General features: G+C 41.9%; 1 protein-coding gene across 4 annotated transcripts in view; it reads right to left on the minus strand.

The window, feature by feature from the left end:
* fhod3b (formin homology 2 domain containing 3b) overlaps positions 1-25,645 on the minus strand; it is an 88,353-nt gene that overhangs the window by 54,602 nt on the left and 8,106 nt on the right. For all 4 annotated transcript variants that reach the window (XM_072460569.1, XM_072460568.1, XM_072460571.1 and 1 more), the window contains exon 3: positions 18,462-18,526. In XM_072460569.1, coding sequence (XP_072316670.1) covers positions 18,462-18,526 — 65 coding nt within the window. The remainder of the gene's footprint in view (positions 1-18,461; positions 18,527-25,645) is intronic.

The following is a 25,645-nucleotide window of genomic DNA, read 5'->3' on the forward strand; positions in this document are numbered from 1 at the left end:
AATGTAATGTAATGTTTATGACTCAAGGCACAGCCGCACCTGCCACAGCAGTTGATCCACACAGGATGCCCTCCCACAAGCTCACTCCTCGTACATGAGCAGCTTTAATGTGTTTCTTCCATAGGTATTGTGTTAGTAAGTGCATTTGTGTGTGATGAAAGTAACTCACAATTAAGCTTGTTGATGTAAAGAGCTCGAATCAGCTTTATTTGGCCTGAAAATCACCAAATGCACCCAAAACAGACATAAAGTATGCACACTTCATCACAGATCGTATAAACTCGTAAAACCAGCAGCCATATAGATAGTAAAATAGCTGCACTCGTGATTAAAGGAGAACGGGACATTTAACTCCCCACTCGCCAGGCTCGTGTCTTTTTATCGATCTGTAGACTCCAAACACACGTGGTTCTCACACTGATGTCGTCTGTTTTCACTCCCTCACTAATAATGACATACATCCTTAAATCCATTCGTTTTTCTGCACAATTCTGATGTGTTTCAGAAAGAGACTGGTCACACGTACAGTCAATAACCATTTGAACCTCTAATTCCTCGTCTCGGGCTGTGTACTGCTGAGTAAACAACCTTTTGCAGTTTTCTGAGTGAGATGAACGCGCGATGCCAAATCTCGGAGAGTCGGAGGAGATGAGAGACAACACACGGCTCACATTTGCACATTTGCACATTTGTGGGCTTTGTTTGTTTAAAACACAAATATTATATAAGATTTTTAACAGAAAGGTATAATATTTTGTGCCGTTTTTTGTGCCAGATCCTGTTATCTGGCTCTAATTAAGCTACAGGACGCCATTAGCTGGAGGATTTGACCTAATGTGCTTGTTTTGAGTATAGTAGCAGCAGTGCCGTTGCCATACAATTTGCCAAAGAAATGATGTTTTCCCATCACTGTTCTGCTGCTCTGTTTAATGATGGTAATTCTATGCCACAAGGGAGTAATGGATAAGGCGGTGAAGACATACTGCAATCAAACCTAACGGCAATTGTGTAACAGGATTATCTCTGCAGACTAAATATCCTGTAAATTACCTGCAGACACTGATTGTTCTGCTTTTGATTGTTAATGTGCTTTATATGGATTGTATTGAGATTGGACCTAAAGAAGAGCAGTCTCTGCTGCTTTAGAGCCCTACTGGGATCCTGAACTGAAAATAATCCTCCAAATAAAAACAATAATAACAGACAAGAATTCAGAAAATCTCAATTTGATATTTTAACCAAATCATTCAGCCTGTTAGTTAGTCTCCGTTTGTTGGCGTTTTATTAGAAAGTATCAGTAAAAATAGTGATTAAGCCTTAGATTTAAGGACATAAAAGACATAACATCAAAGATTTCAAAGGTATTTATCTGGACAAGGTTGTTCAGCCTTCAGCATTGCAAGATAGGGCGAGATGTACTATTTCCAGTCACTTTTTCAGGTACAGTGTATTTGTTATGGTGAACTGATTACCACAGCATACTTCCTCCATGATGTCTTGGTCCAAAAGCAGTAAAGCTGGTGTTTGCACTGTGGGAGAGCTAGTCTGTAGTTAGCATGTTGTTTTTAGCCCGTCATAATGTCTTCCATGTCTGGGCCATTTGTCGCTGGTTTGACTGGGCCACATCAGAAGAGACGCAGGAGCTGCACCAGACGAGCTGCACCAGACGAGCCGTCCAAACTGTAATTAGCGAGCTCATGTCGAGACGTCTTTGAACAAGTGGCCAATTCAAATATGCAAATGTGGCATGCATTACAAAAGAAAATCAGAACTAGAAGTGTGAATGTTAAGGAGTAAATGCTTTGTTTGTTGAGCCAAAATTTAGCCAAACGCAACAAGTTTCTCGTGATAAAAATCATGTTAACTTTTGTGGATGCACATACAAGCGAAAAATAGTTATATTGCACATTTAACTTTATTACGTTAAATTGTAACTTCTTATTCGAAATGTAGTTAGATTAAGAGGCACCGACACATGCCTGACAGGAGGAATATATTTTAAAAATAGCCAAACTGGGCGAATGACTGCCTTGTGATTCCCCCAGCGGACGGAAACTAACCTAAATGTCCACTTTGGCAATTTGCAACCACAACAGAACAACAAACAAAGAGTGAAACGAGTAAGGGATTGAACGTCCTTTTCCCTGCTTCAAACTGACATTTCAAAACCTCAAAACAACACCAATAAACTCCCATAGAGCTGAGCAGATGTGCATATGTGTTCACTTTGTGTCGAGCCCAATGCCAATTTTGAAGGAGATTTCTCAGTCGTTTTCCAGCCTATACCACTCAATCACAGAATGGCAGGTGTATCCTTACGTTTCAAATTGTTACCTCTTAAAACACCTAATCAGAAACTTGTATTGAACTTACATATAGTGAGTCCAAATGCTTAAAGTTAGGCTTTTGATTGGAAGTAGCAGTCTTGGGTGTGGAATCTGGTTTTGTGTTCAACCACAGTGGCTCCGGACTTTTCCACACAGCTGTATTAGTTCATATGACTCCAGCTACAATAAAGGGCCTGTTTTAACACGAGCAGCCATGGGACACGCTCTTCTGATTCCACTGACCCATATTTTGTACAGTGTTTTGTAGTTACAGAGCAACAAAACAATAGGGAGGACGAAATTCTGAAAACATTTGATTGTCCCAAAAGCAAAAATAACATCATATTTCCAGCTATGAAAATGGGCTTAAACCTGTAAATGTCAAGTATCATACTCACTGTTCACCATTTTGTTTTATAACGTATTGATTTTGAGGCTGATGATGTCCTTATCAGTTTAAGCTTGCATACCAATAACTCAAAAATGTTTGAATTAAATATGCACTGTGTAACTTTTCTTTTTTCTTTTTTTGAAAGATTTTTTTTGGAAAGTGTGAAATTGGGGATGAGAGAGAAGGGAGGACATTCAGTAAATTGTCGGAACATTTCAGGGACAGCGATGAAATCTCTATGGAGACCAGCAGGCAATATGTGACAATAGACAATAAGTGCCAGTGTTGCCGTGGATACAGGCATTGCACATGTGTGTTTGCTACCACTGCGGCGTTGTGGTTTTGCTTCAACCATTTGCCGAATGTCTTTACCAGCTCGCTCCCCATTCCACACTGCAGCTGTCCTGTCAAAGAAAGCCTTTGGGCCAGAAAAAAATTTAGACACAATATGATAAAAGGAAACTGTTATTGCAATGGGTAATAGCCACATGAACTTACCGGTGACTTTGCGCCTCTGCAGAGTAAATGTTCACGTTTGCCTTTCTCTGTAGTCAGATAAAAGATGATAATGATAGGGGATCCACAAGCTTAAATCACAACATTAAAGCCTTGAAGTTCTAAATAACACTCATAAAGGTAAGATCTGTTATGTTTCTGGCAAGTTTTGACAAGACCTTTCACAACTGCCCCTTGAAAGCTTTAGAGGAAGGTAGAAAGTATGGACTTGATGTCAACATAAAAGACGAGCAGATTATGAAGTATGGTCTAAAATGACTTTCACAAAGATGATATTCACAGCTGTGCATTCGTTTGGAAAGCGCAGGGCCACTTCCAAGGCTAATATGTCGCAAATATTCCATGCACGGCCAAATTTACATGATCTCACTATTGAATGAAGCAACCTTCATTCCAAAAAGAACATACAGTACTTACAGCATATTTTTACCATATCTTGCAATGATGAATTATACTCAGGGGAATCTAGATTATATTGAATTTCTAAGTAATGCATTGTCGATGTTCATTGCCAAATCACAAAAAAAGTCTACGTTACAACTTCGATGTGTGGGTATGAATTAATTTAATTTTGTCAAAGGATTAACCATACTGAATAGTGCTTTTGTTACATAGTCATTTCCCAATTCCCATTGTGATCATTTTTTAAATTTTGGCCATTGCAAAGACTTCTTCACCTCTCTTCTTTATAATCTCAAGATAAATGTGGTGTGATAAACTGTTTACGCCATTACTTTTCAAATGGAGCTGTGAACCAGTGAACCTAAACTTTGCCAGACATGAGGTCGGCAACTGACAAGAAATATGAGGTGTTCAGGGTTCAGGTGCACCTTTTGAGATTTTGAACATGTCCAAATATGGTTAAAACCTCATAAATAAAACTAAACAAATTCCTTAACAACGGAGTGGATTCCAACACCTTCACGGTCTGCTCCTCTCGTGCTCGTGCTCAGTATTGGGTTTCACAAACTTTTATATTATTGTGTGTGTGGTGTATGGAAGCCAACTCCACTGCAAACCTATGAGTACAGTTAAAGTTACCTGAACCTGAACCTCCTTAGACAATTAAGATGATTTGGAGGGAAACTGAGGTAATTGATAATAGAACCAGATCATGCTGAGGTCATTTTTCATCAGCTCTGTCATTTTGCTGAACTGAGCATGTACATTACGCAAAAAACAACCTTATTTTTCTCTTATGCAAGTTAATGCACTGGAGCATGGGACAGTACAGAACAAAATTATTGAAGTAAAACACACTCGATCTTTTGAATCAGAACCGTTTGTCAAGTCTAGACAGTGACTTGACGTTACATAAAAGACAATAACAAGACAGTATGGTACATTTTTACTGGTGGTATTATTAGAGCTCAAAATATTTGTACTATGTCAGGACTTCAGCTTATAAAGACAACATGTGTGGAAGCTTTTCAGTAGAAAAGCTGCCAGAGCTTGCAACGATTTGGTGACGAGACCCGGGGCCTCATTTATAGAGCTTGCTATGCACTAAGCAGTGCATTGGCCGCCCTTCTTGAGAACATTGAGACCCTCCCATATTGTCTGTGCAAAGTCTGTAGACACAGGGAAAAGACGACGCTCGTGGAGAAGTGCAGAAGTGAAGACAGTTTTAGGAAGAGAATCCCCTGAATCTGTGAATGTATTTATGAAACAACCATCAGCTCTGATAAAACAGTCCCTCAGATGGAACGCATGAGCCAGGTTTGGTTTAATGAAACACTGAGAGAACACGGTGCCTTTGACTTTACATACCACACACTGGAGTTTAGATTGGCCCAAATGATCCAACCTGAACCAAGCCTGTGCACGATACTGTCCCAACATGACCCGACCAATATTCTCTTCATTATTTTGTAACAGAAAGCTTGCTCTTAAGCGCCCTCCTAAATGAAAGCCTAATCTATAGTACCGTAGTACAGTAAACTAATACTACTTTATAGATAAAATACAGTAGCACATTCCACAAACCAGTGTAAACTTTGTGCCATTTTCAAACTTGGAAAATGAAATTGTTGCACTGTACGGCCTACAGTCTAAAACCCCGTCAGGCTCCATAAATCATTGCACACGGGCTTAGAAGATCACTAGCTCTGGTGACTGTGGCAAAGGGGCACGTTATAAACCAAAGAACAATCAAAACAACACATGAGATAATATATTCTTTTGGAGGAGGCCATAAATCTCCTGTTATACTTAGCCCGCGTTCCTAAACTAAACGGCTGCTGAATGGTGGCGCAGGTGGCTTCAGCCGGATGGAAGCAAGATACAAAATAGAGCTGTCTGCACCTGGTAAAAAAAACACACACAATCTGGCATCTAAATAGGTCTTAATGAATCACTGGCTGCAGAGATTCCAGTGTAAGGTCACACTAAATATAAGCACGAGCCCATAGGATAAATATACACAGGGTAAATGTGTGGAAGTGGGTGAAGCCTTCGACCAACATGACTAAGCTACAATATCCACTCATTATCAGCGTGTGTATATTAAGAGCAGAGCTGATGTTATATTTTAGCATTACAGGCATGCAACGTGACACTTGAAAGCTGACGATAAGAATAATCATGCGTCATTTTGAGTTTCCTCTTCTGCCAAACCACAAATAGCCCAGATCAGTTTCAATGTGATAATTAAAGTGGAGAAAGGACCAAGACCTGCCAATAAATATACAGGTGTGACAGGAAGGGCATCTGGCATAGTAACAATGTCAAAGCGCTATACTGTATGTTACTCTGAGATGCTACTGCTTTTCCTGGAATGTTCCACAGTATGGCATTAATTGCATCTTTCTCATAGTTACATAGAGCAAGTGAAAGTAACTCAATGTCAAATGAAAAACTTTATTGATCGACAAGGGAAATAACTTCAAAAAGCAAGATAATTGTGATGTTTTACATGCGTTTGACTGTGATCACAATATCACAGCATCATGTCACGTTTTATATTGTAAAATAAACATTTCTAAAGCTAGTTTGATGAGAAACTATCTCTTCCTCAAAGACTTTTTAAACGGTCCTATTCTGCCCATTATATCCAAAGCCTCTATTTGTCAACTCAGGAAATAACCATGCTGCTTCGATGGCACAAACATCCTTTAGGAACGTTCTGCAGGAGGGCTAATTTGTCATGCTCCTCCACAATATAGAATACAAAAGGCCTTCTAGTCTCCTGCTGCTATTGGGGCTTCATTACGAGGAGAAAAAATGAGCGGAATATAGACAGAAAGAATGACATGAATTCCTGCATTAAGTGGATGAGGCCCGACTTGCTCCGAGACTTGGATTACACTATGGCCTACTGCCCATGAAGCTCTTTGTCCCACATTCCCTCCAGCGCATGACAAAAACATAGTGTGTGAGATACAGACGCTGGCACGGAAATCACACAAGATGCGCCATTTGAGCAAACGCTTGGATTTATTCAAAGCCGTCGATCAGCACAATGTCTTGATCTTTCTTTAGCAAGTTAGCTGACACTGGACGCGGCTTGTGCTTTTCTGTGGACTCAACACTTTCCAAAGATAACATGTGCCAAAGATTTCCCCTCATGGGCCGGCAGGACAGATGAGGACCAGACCATGCATGGTGGGATGAGGCTGATGGGGTTTATAGTTACCTGGGAAACAGAAGGAGCACATGTGGGGGAAAATAACTGTCTTTCTTAACGTGAGCATGGCCTTGGTTGGTGTGCGAATGAAAAAAGTAATTTAAAGAGCCTGTACTTGATTTGTTTCCATGTAGTTGAGCATCATTTCTGCATCTAATTATAGAGCGTTTTATTCTCAGGAACAGGAAGTGGGCTGTTAGCATGCTAGTTGTTGTTGGCTTTACCTTGAAGGCAAAACTCGACACCAGAGCTTCTGAAAGTTGTGAAAAGAATAAACGCAGTGAATATGTAGGCGGCTCGGAACATGTGAGAGTGTGAGGAATACATTTGGACCGCTGAAAACGGTTTAAAATTAACTTTTTTTTAGACAGTAAAAAACAGTTAGGCTACAGTGCAAGTATAAACATGTTAAGACTTCAGTTATATTTTTACATTACGACTTTGCTCAATCCTCCCAAACCTTAAAATGAAACAAAACCCCTCAATTATTCTTGATTATTTACCATTTAGCTTGTAAACTAATCATATAGGTTAATTGCTACATTAATAAAAAAAAGGCTTAACATTCACTTATGTTTTATTACCTGGCCCTGACGTTTACTGTCCATACATATAATCAGCAAGAAATCATTTGCCAAAACCATTTTAAAATTCCACGTTTTCCTCCATTTTAAAATGAACGCCCAAAACATGGTTTAGTAGACAAAGTTGTGCCCTAAAAACCTTCCAAGTTAAATATGTCTGGGAAAAGCATTAAAACAACACTATTTCCATCTGATACTCCATTTAATGTTTGACTTTGAACCAATTAATGAAAAAAAAACCTTAATCCTTTACCAAACACGATCATTACCTCACCCAAAAATGTCCTCGCAGCGAGCAGTGAATGCGTTGGCAAGCTCGTGCGGCGGTCTGTTCAAGAGATTTGCTTACTAACCCCAGCCCCGCGCCCACAGGCAGTTGACTGAACGATATGATGTTCTGACTTTAAGAATTATGCGCCGTCTTCATAAATCATTGGACGGTGACAGGAGGTGGTCCCCTGGCTCGCTCAGCCCACCCCCACAGGCTGACCTCCGGGGCCAGCGGCTTCCCTCCAGCGTCAACCCAAACAAAAGTGTTCCCATAGATGCACGCATAGAGGTCACGCCAAGCCATGCCTTTCATCCTCAAGCGTTTACAGGATCAGAACATATATGGCCATCAAAGAGCCACGGCCAGACGGGCAGAGAGGAGGAAAGTAACACAGATAGAAATGGTGTGGGATAATCCTTAGAGCGCAGTGAAGAGGGGGGTCTCCAGGTGGTCCGCAGGGTTAGGCGGCGTTAACCCCAGTTGACCCCAGATCACTGCTGTCAGAAGTAGGTGATCTACCAAGGGCTTGTCGAGGAAACGAGAACAATGTGGCAGGTCTGTCAGGTAAAACAAACAGGGGCAGAGGGTTGGGCTGCATGGGAACCGGGCGGGTTGGCACGAGAATTTGTCTTTTGAATTTTAAGTATGACTGACACGGTACAAAAAAACTGCTGTGAATGTGGAGTTTCGGGACGGCTTTACAACTCAACAACTGTAACTTCCTTGTGTGTGAAAGTATTCATCTACAGTATTTTTTTTTTAAACAAAAATAAAAAAATTGTGATTGTGATTAAAACAATAAACGTTTGTGGTACATTTATACCATCAGATCGTAGGCCTGATACTTGATATCAAATTTGGTACCACAATTATAATAATAACAAAACTTAGAGTGTCATTTTCAAAACAAAACAATAGTACTTTCTTTATGTTACTCTTATATGACGGTCGTACTGATAAAGCTCAATATAATTCTAAAACTGTTCAGTAAAGGTCAGATTTCCAGATTTTTTTTACTAGAATTGATCCTTTTTCAAATTAGTATCTAGTTTTGATACTAGTTTTAGTATCAATTAGAGTCTAATTTTTGATTGACTTTTTTGGACTATCAGAAAAAAGCTACTTTTTCCCATGATCATTGATATTTTCCCATGATCATTGGGAACATATCAATAATCCCATGATCATTGATATTTTCACATTTATAAACTAAGTAGATGACATACATAGTCATTTTAGTATATTTCCACAATTAATGTGAAATTACTGTTAATCACACTTACAGTATTTTGGCCACGATAACTGTGACTAAGTTTTAAATTTGTTCCATGCCACTTGATCGACTGATGTGAATACAACAAGCTTTAAAATGTCTGAAAACATATGGATCTATTTAAAGCTTTGTTCACACATTTATTCTAACTGTCAAAGTATAAAATATCAAACCCTCCAAAACCATGATCAAATTTATGCAGAGCGCATTTTCAAAACCTGGCTTCTATTACTGAATAAAACTTTGAGGATTTTTTTCTGGTTTCTGTGATTCGGTGAGGTAAAATGATAGTGCCTGTCCCAGGACAAGCTTCAGGCCTTTGCTGGTTGGCTGTAGCTCAACTTTAAACACCTCAAAATACTGCAGAACAAACGCCTCGGACGGCAGAACGTGGCTCCTGTGTCCGCTATGTACGAGGCGGTCCAGGAATGTCTGTAGTCTGCAACAGCTGAGGGGTCAGAGGTCACGCACAGGCCTATTTTGACTGGCCATTGATGCGGGACAGCGTTTGAGCCAGGTAAAAGAAGAATACACGAGCTGGGAGAATATTAAAAAAGTATACTTGGTGGTTTGACTGTGGGCCAGCACATCTGCTGCCGTGGTTCTGCTCAGCTGCACCAGTGGAAACTCGAAGATGGAGCTCGTCTGTGGCTTAGGATGACACACAGACAACAAAATATGCACTTATTGCAATCTGAATATCCACTGCAAGGTTTAGTGTCAGAATTTATATGGTTTAACTTGGAAAATAAAAGCAGCACAAACTCAAATATCGCCTCATTTGGATGAAAATTCAAAAGTATGTCATTGACTTGCTTTTTTTTATTTTTATTTTTTAAAGATTTCCAAAAACACGAGGCTTTAAAGGTTTTCGTGCTTTGATCGCTTAACAAGAGCTTTACATGTTCAAACATCCACAACTGGCCATATGGACAAACAGTATAAGAGTTTAAGTGAAAGACAGGCTTCGACAGAACGTAGACCACAACAATGACGGCTCAATGACTTCAGAAGTGTTACAGACTATAACTGCAAAAACATTTTCTTTCCCTTTTCATGTTAAAATGCAGACTAAGCAAAAGCAGATTGACTTTTCTGCTCTCACCACATCTTTAGAATTGGTAAACCCTTTGCCTAAACTACGTTACGACCAAATTTAGTCTACAATTTGACAGATTATGTACAAACTAAAAATACTTCAGAGCCATGGGAACATTTTAGATTTATATTCCCACCTGACTGAATTATTCGGTTCAACTGCGGTGTGGCCATTGATATCAGATACTTTTATACTGCATTTCTCCTCGGCGAAGTCGAACAATGGTTGCCCAATCATCTTGCTACGCCGTGTTCCTCATCGGATCCTCGAGTGAGTTTCAAGTGGAGATTCTACCGGCCCTTCAAAAATCCTTCATTTCACTCTTTCTAAGCTGGTTGATAAGCAGGTATGACAAAAGCCTGCCTGACTATTGAACTCACTGAATTGTCACAAAGTGCTTAACGTATCCTCTTCTTTCCCTTCAGCGTTTCCCTTTAGCGGTCATAAATATTCTGCCTCCAAATGCGCATTGATTTGTGAAAGGTTTTTACCGTGAAAGCCCTTCCTGACACGACTTTCTCCATATACATCCAAGATACCTTCCATATCGCATGTTGAAATTCAAACGTGCAAATGAAATCTTTTAGTTTCACCGCTCGTCTGTTTCACATTGCTCGGCTTTTTCGACAGACTTTTCTGGAAGACACTCATAATGTCCCAATAGTAAAGAAAAGATACATTTAGCTTTCTTCTTCAATGGGATTAGATCACCTCTTAAAAATAACAAGTTCTCGAAAAATGCTCGTAGCCAATGAAATCAAACCTGATGTTTACAATGGATCTGAATGTGAACCAGCAGCCTCGATATGTGTAGTCATTCCTAAAGCCTTCGTCACCGCCGCTCTCTGGGTGGTTATAATGCCGTGCTGCAATCCCCACATCAATTCAACCCCTGCCAAATGGCCCTGGGTCAGTTTGCCTTACGCTTGCATTGGCGGTTTGCCAGTTAGAAGCGATAAAGCGTAAAAGAGGGTGGTTACAGGTGTTCAGGAGTGGTCCAACACCTGATACAAGGACTAAAACATGGATTTCCCTGAATTAAATGACGACTATTTACCCAAAACAGTGGACAATACACTTGGAATCCAACCTCAACACCTGTAAATGACAACATCACATATACACTCAATCAAAGTCAAGCCGTACTAGTGAAATGACTCAAAGTTAACCAGCTGTGGCAACACTTCCTGAAAGCAGTAATAACAGCGTGGACAGAGCGAACACTGGGTGACTGACAGCTACAGCAACGGCCCAAAAAGTAACTCGATTTAATGACGCATTTCACAGACTCTCCAAGTAGATCCGGAGAGAGAGATTTCCTTACAACGGCGCTGACATGAAAGTGAAACAGGGAAGAAAAGAAGCCAGCGTGACATGTGCAGAAGGAGGTGGAATTCTGTGGCACACTGGGACTTGGAGCGGGGCCAAAGGGGTCTGCGCTGGGGTCAGTGGGGCTTTCTCCTATGCACCCGCCACACATGCTACCCTGGCCGGTACTGTGTGGATGCATGCGGAAATGGTTCAGACATGTATTTATTCACTTGAGCAGTTTGAGTTTTATATAATATAATATAATATAAATCTATACAAAACAACAGAATAAGAGTAGAATATGCAAAGTTGTAAATGCCTGCTCTCGCTATTACAGTATTAACCAGACACAGTAAGGCAAGGCAAGTTTATTTGTAGAGCACATTTCATACACAAGGCAATTCAAAGTGCTTCACACAGCAGGAAAAATGGATTCAAATCACAAAGAAATTACAGAAATACAATAAAATTAACTAAATTAAAAATGATCAATCCAACTGATTTTCTAAACTAATAAAATCACAAACAAAAGAGAAGAGTGCAAAGATAAAAAATTAACTACAATAAAATTAACTAAATTAAAAATTATCAATCCAACTGATTTTCTAAACTATAGAAAACACAGTATAACAGAATATATATTTTTATGTGTTTACAGTATAACAGTAAACACATAAAAATATATATTCTTCTGGTTTCATTTCGATTTAATTATGGTATTCTGTCTTTGTGATAAAACATGGAGATGGCATAGGTTCAATCTGTGTAATTTAAACAAAATTGCAATATGGGTCTACAGGTGGAAACTAGCATTTTTTCTAAAACCTGGAACATAACACATTTTCATTTTATAAGGTTCATATTTTGTGTGTGTGTGTGTGTGTGTGTGTGTGTCTCTGATCAAATAAATCAATTCATTCATCTTATTAGACCTTTAGTTTAGACTAGAGGCAGATCCAGATGGAAATAACAAGGGTGCATTTGAGTTTCAAATGGGTACAAAGATAATACTGTCATTATTTCATCTGCCAAAAATTAGGAGCCTTTTCAACCCTTTTACCCCCCTGTAGACCTGGACCAGGTTTAGACTTCTAAAATGTGTTGGATTCTCGTATTAGATCATCAGTTAATTTTTCAGTCTTCTCTCAAATGTTAAAGGTCCTGGATCCTTTACTACGTGCACTCTGAACAGCAAATCTAATCACCATCGCAATACTTGTCAGAACAATCGCAATAACCGGTAAGACCTTTTTCCAAAATTGTGCCGCCCTATTATCAAATTAGTCAGCTTCAATCCAACACTGCAAATACAGAGAGAGAGAAATATTCTACTTATTTGTTGTAAATACAAATATACAAGGCCTCAACTGTATAAGAAAACTATTAAAACGACTAAAGCGTCATCGTCTTTCAGCTTTGGTGCCGTGGACCAATGTGTACATATGCAACAAACAACACTCGGCGGACATCAGTGACTGTTAGCAGGAGTAAAAACAAAAGAGAAATTCCTTCCGAGTGACTTCCTCTGCGCGGTCAGCTGTTTAGAGTCTGTGGCTACTGAGGTTACACACCTGTCCAGTTCACTCACAAAGACTCAAAACGAAAAGCTGAAGCGCCGCGCTGACCGACTCTACAGCCATGAAAGATACTACAAAAAATACTTCAAAGATGGGTACGGTGAACATCCACCAGTGGAGGAGTCAGCAGTCAAGAGCTCATGGTGTATTCAAACACTACATCTCGTAAACAGATCCAGATCTAGAGCACCTTTTGTTTTGGATGGCTGTGCGGCTGTGCTTAGGGTCCTACTGAAACCAGATGGGCCCTTAATACGAGCACGTTCTTACATGTGGATGTAGTATATACTGTATGTGCATGGCTGCATGTGAAAGCGCTTACAAGAATTATGATTATTGAAGTCGAGACAGGGGGCATGGACGTAGCAAACAGCGAAAGCCAATCATTTTGACCGTAAAAGCAGGCAAAGCGGTAATTATGACGAGTGCTATGGGCTGTAAAAGATATTCAAAAGTGCTGACAGAATATTGTCAGTCTCGACTTTCTACACTCTGGTCTACTCTACACAAACGCTTGGAAAACTGTCACCGTTTTAATTGCTTTCTGCAAAGTCCTTGATCAATTGTGGTGTAGTTTCTGTGTCTTTTTGTAGTTGCGAATGACTGTATCTGCGTTGTGCTACTGCAAGAACACACAAGTCACAGGTAAGCATTGGTGTTGGGGGCAAACACTCCGTCCAGCCTGTCCATATACTGCAAATATCGTACAACTCATCTGGATTTTGCATATCTGGTTTCTCACCGTGCAGCCCTGACGATAACTTAACAAAAAAAACAAAAAGGTTCGGCCGTGAGGAGCACACGAGAGGCGAGTGTGAATGGGCTGGCTGTAAATTCAGACAGGTCCTCTCAGATGTCTCCTTCCTGCCCTGGTGCTGTTTGGATTGGCCCCCCACTGTGACTCTAAGCCCGTGATCCCATTTTAGGTGTGCTCGAGCGAAGTGAGAAGGAGGAGAAAGAGTATCTCGCGGGAGCCATATGATCCGAATGTGTTTAATTATTCCTCATTCCTCAGTGACAGAACATGACAGGACACCTAATATGACTGCTTTGATGGGCCGCACTCCCCAAGAATGTAATACTAATCTGACTGTGTTAAAGGTGCTGGGCTATGTTGGGATGTTAGTTCATTCCTCAAACATCCAGGTTCAAAACACATATAAAAGGTAAATACCAAGACATTTCCCTTATTCCCAGAGCTGTAATTTCAAAGTTGAAGAAGTCATTGGGGTTAAAAGAAGCTGAGGCAAAACTCACATGAACATTCATTGAGAGAACGATTAACTCAAAATGGCAGCGTTACTTCTTGTGCTGACAGATGCTGTTGATACAGGAGGAGTCTTTTATTTAAAAATGTTTTGTGTCACATTTGTTGTGCCGTGGTATAATGTAGTATTTTCAGCATTTTTGAAATAATAATAACACAGATAGAGACTCAGTTGTGCTGGAAAGACACATAATCCACCAGGAAACGTCTTAAAAGAGGGAGAATGTTGCGTCTCCAGTTTTCCTCCATCAGGACGGGCTGCTGTGTCCCAGATGAAAACTCATGACTAATCAGAGCGTTCCTTCGTCAAAGTCGTCCGCCGGCCGCCGCTGATTACACATGCAGTCATTTGTTCTGCGCCGTCCAACGAGACACAACTGCGTCCATCGAGGGCCGATGACACGGTCCAGATCAAACAGAAACACTCGGCTTCATGCGGGCGACGGGCGGATTGGTCTGTATTGGGCTTTAAACTTCAACCAAGACATTTACGGGCACATTTAAGCACAAAGATTGTCAAAATATCATCTGCACATGGTCATTGAGATGTTCATTGTAACTGAATGTCAATATTTTTCACAGAATCAATACAAAGTTGCAGATGGCAAACGTGTAACACTGACACACTGGACTTACTGGGGGAACTGGCAAAGGGCTTAAGAAAACCACTCTAATCCACAGGTGATCTCCTTAAAACATGGTCCCCACCCCCTCCCCATCTGGGCCTGCTGCCCCCTGTAAACACACCGGTCACACTTCCATAGACTAGAGCAGGAGCCCAAACAATAATCAGTCTGAAAAGTCTTCCTTTTTCACAACCACAAAAATTTGGGCCGTCAGCTTGGAGATTAAAACTAGCAATTTAACTAAATTATAGCCACAGGAAGCGCCACAAGTCAGTCCCGGCATTGCAGTGAATCACGGCCGAGAGCACAGATTATAAAAGTTGTAAAAGACGAGGCAGATAATCCACTCAGAATGTGTCACCTCTTATTAAAGCGTCACTCCTCTCCTGGGATCCCAGCGCTGACAGATGCACCTGCCTTTAAAGGCCACAGCGCGGTGGTGAGGTGCTAATGTGAGTACTTACTGTAGGTGCCATTGTGTTTATTTTTAACCTATAATAACTGTGAATATTACACATATTGCTTGTTTGTTTATTAGGGTCCCTATTGGCCAATGCCTTGACAATGTCTAGACGGGATGCAACGATCGTGACAAGTCAACCATAAAAAATAATTGTAGTCATAATCTGGACTATACAGACACTTACACACAAAGATAAATGTCATAACAAAGACAGTAGCCTTATTAAATAAAGTCAAAAAGAGAAAAAAAAACAATTCCCGACAATTTACTGCATGTCCTCGCTTCTCTCTTATCCCCCATTTCACGCTGTCTTTCCTGTCTAATGAAGCCTACGGGGCAAAATCTTAGAAAAATAAATCTTAAAATAGAAATAATAATTTGACTAGTCAACTAATCAAAAAAAAAAATCATTGACTAATTAACTACGGAAATAATCTTAGGTTGGTTGCAGCCCTTCCTTGGATCTTCAAATATTATGCCAAGAAGAGAGACAGAGTTTTGAGTGAGTTAAGATAAGATATTGAAAAAGTACAGCACTTTTACACAGTTAATATTCTTGTTGTAATTGTCATTCAGCATTATACAGATTACATTTCAGTCAGCGGTGTAACCACTTCAGTTGTCAGCCTTACAGTTCGGCTGAGTTTAGGTTCAGCTTTTGAACTCAATCTTTAAAAACTGTGTGGGAGTGTGAAGGCGTGTGTGCGTGGAGTGATACAAAACAGCTCCATAAATCAGGCCTGTGGCAGAGCTTTCACTGCAGACTCAGCGCACACATCTGACGCCATCGCATGTAAAGATCCTTGTGTTTGTGAACGCTAATGACTATGATTATAAAAGCATGGCTAAGGTTTGAGCTTTGGTTGAGCCTGACACAGACACACGAGCCGAGACACACAACGCAAAGGCTCCTATAAAGGTCCACAATGACAAAATATACGATTGTGTTGTGTTCAGAATTGTGCGTCCGCCTTACCTGCATTTCTACAAACGCTACAGTCAAACATTGCAACACAAACGTACAAATGACAAACGTATTAAGGCGAAACAAATGTGAAAGTAATGGATCAAAAAGCACTGACAATCCAGGGGTTCACTTTAAGGACGCTGCTGTTTTTCTGAAGTCCATTTATTCAGACGCACCACAGACACACTTTTTATCATTGCAAGATTAAAACACAACCTTTTCTAATAAAAGGAACCTGCCAAGACCATTCACTCAGATACAATTAGGCTCAAATGTTGGAACAAGTTGCTGTGTAATGTTGTTGCAGAGAGGACATTGCCCAGACTAAATAAATCACGGAGACACTCGGGAAGTCGCAACAGGTGGCCGTCAACTTAAAGGGTCATCATCCACTTAGGCCCGGGCCACAGTCTGTCTGCCTCTGCCCAGGATTCACTAAGCAGGCCCAGGTAACAGCAGGGGCACTGACTGTGGGAGTCCTCACTGCGAGTTCAGCGGCAGGGTCAGACATCAGTGAGAGCGTCTGTCATTTACTCCGACACGGCTACAATACATGGCAAAATACACGGGATGATTTTCTAAGAACGTAGATGGCAGTTCTTTAGTAAAAGCATGTGCTGTGTCTGAATGAGGGCAGAAAGGTTCATTGCAATTGAATTGAAAGCACAATGTGAATGGAGGCAATTGGCAAATCGCAACGGCTGCAGTTTTTGAAGTACAATATTTCCCGTTATAATTAGTCTTATTCTGCTTAAAGATTGCTAACCCTCTAGTTAAGATCTGTACAAACGTGTTCTGATGCAGTTTTTAATGTCTTGTGTTGTGTCAGTTCAAACACCTATTTCAGTATTTTTGTCAATTCTCCTGGATATGATTAAAATGTGAACTTTGAACAAGATCGTATTATTATTATTAAAATAATAGTCAGACAAATCACAATTAGATTTTCCCCAAATAATGCAGCCCAAGTCTGAAAGTTCAAACTTCACGCTACAATACAAGAGAAGTTCTGAATCACAATTTGATTTTTAGTGTCTTGTCGCCCAATACGAAGAGGTAGTAATAATATTGCAATTGTTGGTCAGGAAATATGCAAATTAGAATATTGAGTATATTTTCTTAAATCCAAACTATAGGAATGACCTCAAAACAGACAGAAACGTCTCGTGTAATCTTCCAAATAAAGGTATAAAATAATACGTCTTCACTTTGGTGGTTCATTTTAGCATCGATTTGACAATTTGTGCTGACATGAACCTCAACCACTTTACAGCCACATTATAGCACATTCCTGATTCTTTGTCAAAAAGATTATCAAGATCATACAGAATATATACATTTTTACCAATATAGCCCACCCATCAAACTATTTCTAGCTCGACTACAACACTGGTGGACAATATCTATTCAAATTGGCCCAAGACAGCGTCATAAAGACTACTTTGCTGATGTAGTAATGTTTCTGCACGTTAAACACAAACACAAAACGCTTGTAGAAAGTTCAGTCTGAATTTGTGGTACTCGTATTGGCGAATAACGATTATAAAAGAAAAAAAAGAGAAAACAAAGAAATCAGAGAGTTTAGAGCTAATAGCTTTTCCAGACGCTGAGTTATTTTTGCACTTGCGGGGGCACAGTTTCCCTCATGTTCTGCGAGATCATGCAGCGCATAAAACCAAAATGAAATTACTGTCGATTTTGCCTCTAACTGTGGCGTTCCGTGCACTTTGTTTATCAATCAGACATCCAAAGTAAACAGAGAGGAAACTGACACGTCTGTTAGTGACGGATAAGCCATTTCGGGCCTAACGTTATTAAAGCTGGACTGGTATTGACTGTGTGTCGTGTGTGTCAGCACATGTGGCCCGGGAGCGCGCTGCATATGGTTTCACTCAGCTCTTTGCACTGGTTCCCTCACATTACTCAGAGACACCGGGAGGCCCAATAAAACCAAGTAACAGAACACAGTAACTCCGAAACATAAAGAAACGTGTTCAAGGCATCTGCTTACTGCCTCCGCTCTTGTTTCAGACGGCGGATCAAAGGCTGGTTGACCTCACAAACAGAGATTTACGTGCCACTGTGTAACTGATTTGCGTTGAAATAGAATGCCTGTATCAAACATTGCTGTGTTTGGGTGAGTGCGGGTCATTTTGTCGCTCACCGATGCAGGCGTGGACTCTGACTGACAGCTGGGTCCGGAGGATAATGCTGTGCTTCTTTCCTCTCCTGAAAAAGAAACAGACTTCAGGTAAACGGTGATGCTTTTCAAAGTGAGGTTATTCAATTCAAGTTCATTTTTTTAGCACATTTAAAACAAATTCTGTTGAAAGTGCTTCACATAAAAGGAGGTTAAAGGACAGTACGTAATTACACTGTACAAAGGGAAGAAAATCAAATAAAATACAGATAAAATAGCATAGATATACTACTTTGTGAATGCAGAGATTTAGAAATGTTGTCCTTTATGTTCATCTCTAATACAGACAATACATACTATGAACCGTAACCGTAGAGTTGTGGGTAAATTGGCATAATAATATATATATTTAAAACTTTTTATCAGCAGTTCAAGGCAAGTTGTGGTTGGTTCCCCTCTTGGATCATATATTTAATCATTGGCCAGTGCTATGATTAGTAACACTAAAGGGACTAAAGGGACTAAAGGGACTAAAGGGACTAAAGGGACTAAAGGGACTAAAGGGACTAAAGGGACTAAAGGGACTAAAGGGTGGCTTGTATCTCTGACCATGCATCTGACCCAAACAATAATGACTCTGCATACAGATAAATACGATTGCACTCCAAACTCTCGCTCTTTCCTCCTCCTTCTATACATATAAGTCCTTAAAATCCCAATAAAATCTAGAGCTGGGTTGAAAAAATCGATTTTCCGATTTTTAATCGATTCACATATTAATGACCGATTATTGATTCGTACGTCCAAAGATCTATTTTTTTTTTTAATATATATATATTTTTTAATATATATATATATATATATATATATATATATATATATATATATATATATATATTTTTTTTTTTTTATTAAAATTATTTTCTACATTTCCCTCAGTGAACTTTAATCTACCTTCAAGAAAGATAATTCAGGACTCCTGGATGATCTTTCTTGAAGGTAGATTGACCCTTAACCTTTTCATCAGTCTTCCATCAGTAACTACCAATACTTGTAAGATTTGCTGTTTAATATTGATATAATACTAGTTTTAATATGTTGCATACGAGAGGGTCGCGTCCCTCCGCCTTCGGGTGGGGGACAGGTCTCTCACTGTTGTGGCGGCCTACGGGCCGAACAGCAGTGCAGAGTACCCGGCCTTCTTGGAGTCCTTGGGAGGGGTACTGGACAGTGCACCGACCGGGGACTCCGTTGTTCTACTGGGGGACTTTCAACGCCCACGTGGGCAATGACAGTGACACCTGGAGAGGGGTGATCGGGAAGAACGGCTTCCCCGATCTGAACCCGAGCGGTGTTCAGTTATTGGACTTCTGTGCTAGCCACGGATTGTCCATAACGAACACCATGTTCAAGCACAAGGGTGTCCATCAGTGCACGTGGCACCAGGACACCCTAGGCCGGAGGTCAATGATCGACTTAGTTGTCGTGTCATCAGACCTCCGGCCGCGTGTCTTGGACACTCGGGTGAAGAGAGGGGCAGAGTTGTCAACCGATCACCACCTGGTGGTGAGTTGGATCCGCTGGCGGAGGAGGAAGCCGGACAGACTTGGCAGACCCAAGCGCATTGTGAGGGTCTGTTGGGAACGTCTAGTGGAGCCCTCTGTCAGTAGGGTATTCAACTCGCACCTCCGGGAGAGCTTCTCCCATGTCCCGGGGGAGGCTGGGGACATTGAGTCCGAGTGGACCATGTTCTCCGCCTCCATTGTTGATGCGGCTGCTCGGAGCTGTGGTCGCAAGGTCTCCGGTGCCTGTCGTGGCGGCAACCCCCGAACCCGGTGGTGGACACCGGAAGTAAGGGATGCCGTCAGACTAAAGAAGGAGGCCTATCAGGCCACTCTGGCTTGTAGGTCTCCGGAGGTCATCGACGGGTATCGGCAGGCCAAGCGAGCCGCGGCTCGCGCTGTCGCAGAGGCAAAAACCCGGGCCTGGGAGGAGTTCGGGGAGGCCATGGAGGAGGACTATCGGTCGGCACCAAAGAAATTCTGGCAAACCGTCCGGCGCCTCAGAAAGGGGAAGCAGTGTCTCACAAACACCGTTTACGGTGCGGGTGGAGGCCTGCTGACCTCGACTGGGGATGTCGTCGGACGGTGGAAGGAATACTTTGAGGATCTCCTTAATCCCTCAGTCACGTCTTCTGAAGAGGAAGTAGAGACCGGGGACTCGGAGGCTGGCTCATCCATCACCCAAGCTGAAGTCACTGAGGTTGTCCGCAAACTCCTCGGTGGCAGGGCTCCGGGGGTGGATGAGATCCGCCCTGAGTACCTAAAGTATCTGGACGTTGTAGGACTGTCTTGGTTGACACGTCTCTGCAACATCGCGTGGCGTTCGGGGACCGTGCCTCTGGACTGGCAGACCGGGGTGGTGGTCCCTCTGTTCAAGAAGGGGGACCGGAGGGTGTGTTCCAACTACAGAGGGATCACACTCCTCAGCCTCCCGGGTAAGGTCTATTCCAAGGTACTGGAGAGGAGAATCCGACCGATAGTCGAACCTCGGATTCAGGAGGAGCAGAGTGGTTTTCGTCCCGGTCGTGGAACACTGGACCAGCTCTATACCCTCCATCGGGTGCTCGAGGGTTCATGGGAGTTTGCCCAACCAGTCCACATGTGCTTTGTGGATCTGGAGAAGGCTTTTGACCGTGTCCCTCGGGGTGTCCTTTGGGGGGTGCTCCGGGAGTACGGGGTCCGGGGCCCTTTGCTCAGGGCTGTCCGGTCCCTGTATGACCGGAGCAGGAGCTGTGTTCGCATTGCCGGCAGTAAGTCAGACCTGTTCCCAGTGCATGTTGGACTCCGCCAGGGCTGCCCTGTGTCACCGGTTCTGTTCATAATTTTTATGGACAGAATTTCTAGGCGCAGTCAGGGGTCGGAGGGTGTCCGGTTTGGGGACCACAGGATCTCATCTCTGCTGTTTGCAGACGATGTTGTCCTGATGGCTCCATCAAACCCGGACCTGCAACATGCACTGGGACGGTTTGCAGCCGAGTGTGAAGCGGCTGGGATGAGAATCAGCACCTCCAAATCCGAGGCCATGGTTCTCGACCGGAAAAAGGTGGCTTGCCCTCTCCAGGTGGGTGGGGTGTCCTTGCCCCAAGTGGAGGAGTTCAAGTATCTCGGGGTCTTGTTCACGAGTGAGGGAAGGATGGAGCGTGAGATCGACAGGCGGATCGGTGCAGCGGCTGCAGTGATGCAGTCGCTGCATCGGACCGTTGTGGTAAAGAGGGAGCTGAGCCGAAAGGCAAAGCTCTCTATTTACCGGTCGGTCTACGTTCCTACCCTCACCTATGGTCATGAGCTTTGGGTAGTGACCGAAAGAACAAGATCGCGGATACAAGCGGTCGAAATGAGTTTCCTCCGCCGGGTGGCTGGGCGCTCCCTTAGAGATAAGGTGAGGAGCTCGGCCACACGGGGGGAGCTCGGAGTAGAGCCGCTGCTCCTCCACGTCGAGAGGAGCCAGCTGAGGTGGCTCGGGCATCTGTTCCGGATGCCTCCTGGGCGCCTCCCTCGGGAGGTGTTTCAGGCATGTCCCACCGGGAAGAGGCCCCGGGGAAGACCCAGGACACGCTGGAGAGACTATGTCTCTCGGCTGGCCTGGGAACGCCTCGGGATCCCCCCGGAGGAGTTAGAGGAAGTGTCTGGGGAGAAGGAAGTCTGGGAGTCCCTGCTCAGACTGCTGCCCCCGCGACCCGGCCCCGGATAAAGCGGCAGAAGATGGATGGATGGATGGATTAATATGTTGCTTCTCTACACAGTCATGAAGTGAAGGAAACGTTCAAATAAATTTTTCATTTTTAATAACATTAACCCCCGGATCGAATCGAAATCGGATCGAATCGGAAATCAGATCAAAATCGGAGCGAATCGGATGGAATCTGAGAAATCGGAAAAAACGTTTTTGAAACGTAAAAATCGGAATCGAATCGATTCTTGAAATTTGAATCGAAACCCAGCTCTAATAAAATCCTTATTGACTCATCAAAATCTGGATCAACTAAGACACAATGGGCAGATTAATTGACTGATGGACTCAAGGACAGATCTAACAATAAGGAAGTACAAAGCCTTGAGTCTATGAAGGGTGGGAGTGGCTCACAGGTCAGCTCCGCCGAGACCATGTGACCTCCGGTCAACAGTTCACAAAGACGTCTACAAAACGCAAAACAACAGTGACAACAGTGACAACGCTGTTATAGTCTATAATGGAAATGGCACCACTTTTCTGGTGGAGGATACGCCACCTTTTTGCCTCCACGCCAATGTTATGTCCCGCAGTGTGGCATTAAAGCTATCTTAAAGGAGACAAGTGGGTGACACAGGAGGCAAACATGATGAATGTTAATCCCACAGAGACGTGTCAAAACATGTTTTTAAACATGTTTAATTATCAGACAAATGTGAACTGTATGTAAAAATGAATCACAAAAGAGCAGAAATATAACCTTATACTCTTGTTTGAAAGTTTGGTACATAACTTTTTTCATTTTCATTTTTAATCAGCTCTTTTTATAGCATTTATTGATCTACTCTATATACAACATTTGCATACCATATCATAAACATCTTTAATCTCGCTACTACTACTGTCCTGTTACAAAGGCTGGCACACTTAGCTCTTGACAGCTCAGCAGATTGAGTTGTGTAACACTTTTAATTGGACTCACTGACAAATAGGCTTTTATTCCCTTCTTACAAAAGCTGTATGTGTCGGGCTGGATCAGGCCCAACAGAAGGCTCTCTTACTTTGTACCGCTCAGATAAGACAGCTCGAACCATCAGTAGCAGAACATTAGCATAGCATCAACGTCGCACTATTCTCATATCACAGTTCAGCATGCAGCAGATTACGTGACAGGGAAATGTGATATGCCCACTGTTCAAATCAAATGAACCAACAAGCTGAGGTGGCACCGACATGGGTATTATATGTCGGTGTCGTTATTATATGTCGAAATGAGACGTGTAACCGAAGATATTTTCCAAAATTCCTGTTATTTCTCCATTGCAACAACATTCTCCCTGTGATTAATCCAGACCTGAGTCTTCACATGCCAACATGGCCAAGGACACGGGTTACATCACGACTGCACTAATGACTGTGGATGGGTCAGAGTGCCCTGAACAAGCTCATTATATGACTTTATTCACCGTGTAACGTTTGTGATGGAGGGTCTGTCACCTGCTTTGCCTGTTCTTTAATTCCATATACAGCATATTGGCATTACATTTAACTATCTTGCATTTATTCAATTGCAGGTGGTTTATATTGATAATAAATACATTGAAAAACACGTATTCTTACTGCTAGTGAGGTCGCCTCTACACAGATCTGACCAGTGGTTGAAAGTAAAAGTACACAAGTAAATGTACTTTACTTTTACAGTGGCTACTTATTACTTTTACTTCATGATATTTGAGTGTAAGATCTGCACTTTCTACCCCTAAATATTATAAAGCACATCTATGATGACATCTTATCTGAAGGTTTTGACTTCAGTTTTGAGCAAACAAAAAAATATAAATAAAATTGTTATTGATTGATTGATTGAAAGTTATTGATTTAGTCGCTGCTGAAAATCAGAACAAATCTTCATCAAGATCACTATATTCGACTCTTAACAAAGTTTAAAAAAATGCGCAACATGCATTTACTTTTAAGTAGATTGTTACTTTAACTTAGTCGATTATTTTATGGGGAATTTTTACTTTTACTTAAGACTATTTTGCTCCTGTATCTGTACAAAACTGAGTACTTCTTCTGGATCTGACCAGTAACATGGTTGTGTCACCTGCTTGTGGCCATGGAGATAGATACATTTAACATACTGTGGAACACCAGAATAAAAAAAAACCTCTATGGAGACAAGGTGACAGACCTCCAAGTTACTTAAAATCTTTTTTCACATTTATTTGAACTGTACATTTCACCTGTAGATGCCGCTTTCTTGAGTAGAGTAAAACCTTCTGTAGTTGAAGATCTTTGCATAACTTTTCATGTGACATTTGCTTGTGGCAGTGATGACGTTGACGTTGTTTAAGTTCAAGTGCGACAGGCAAATGGAGGATGAGCACCTTAAATAGGGCGTGGCCTGCACCGAGCCAAAATATAGATCAGCAGCTTTTCCAGGGAAAGACTCAAAAACAATAATGCCAATCTCTATGAAAAGACAGTGAGCATCGAAGTATATGATGAAAACAATCGATTTTTGTTCTCATAATGTCCCTCAAGTGCACTGCATTCCTCATACAGTAAATCCTAAAGCAACATCGACTGTATCCGTGGACGTCTGCCAGCGCTGCACTCTCTGGCTTTGTCTGAGACTGCCATCCTGATCCTGTGTATAAAACTACACAAATGAGGGACCACAGAACGTGAACGCAAATAAACTAAAGCCTAACTACAGCTTACAGAGCAATTAATAGCAGACAAGAAGGCCCCACCAAGAGCCATTGAATCAGCATTTTTCTTGGTGAACACCTCTTTCCAGCATCAACGGGCACGAGAAAGAAGATGGAAAAATTAGGCACACAATTTACGGACACGTTTTATTTCCCTCGGCAGGGCTCATTCATTAACCATTTACCAGCAGCACTAAGACAACCGGTAACCAATTAAACTCAGCTATTCAATTCTGTTAATAATACACGTAAACTGCTGGGCACACACAGATACAGCGTGTTTCTCCTCGCAAAACCTTAAGCCCTGTGATGTTTGACAACTCCTCTGGTTCTTTTCAAATGCATTTTCCGTTTTTTCCACCCCCCAAAATGAAAGTCTGGTGTCTCTGCTACAATGTCCAAGTGGGTCAGAAAGATGAAAAATCCTGCAAAACTGTCCAGGGCACGAATAGATCAGCCCCAAATACCTGTGGTCTGCAGTGAAGGCGCTTTAATATACTTCTAACTGGTTGTCAGAGAACATCAAGAACACTCAATAAAGAATGAAGAGCATCTTTGACGCGACGGCTGCTGGCTTTCCTGCGTGTTTTTCACATTGTACCAAAGCAGAGGAATTTGAAAAAAAAAGTGTCTTCTGTAGTGCCAGCTGGACGTTTCACATGCGGACTCAATTAGGCAGTCAATAACATGTGATCTTCTAAAGACAAGCCGGGGATGTGTGTCCTTGAGGATTCCACTAATGATATGTCAATCAATGCC

The sequence above is a fragment of the Eucyclogobius newberryi genome, unplaced genomic scaffold (genome assembly GCF_026437365.1).
Source record: "Eucyclogobius newberryi isolate DKJ021-1_F unplaced genomic scaffold, fEucNew1.0.hap1 SCAF_3, whole genome shotgun sequence".
In the NCBI taxonomy this organism is placed as follows: Eukaryota; Metazoa; Chordata; class Actinopteri; order Gobiiformes; family Gobiidae; genus Eucyclogobius; species Eucyclogobius newberryi.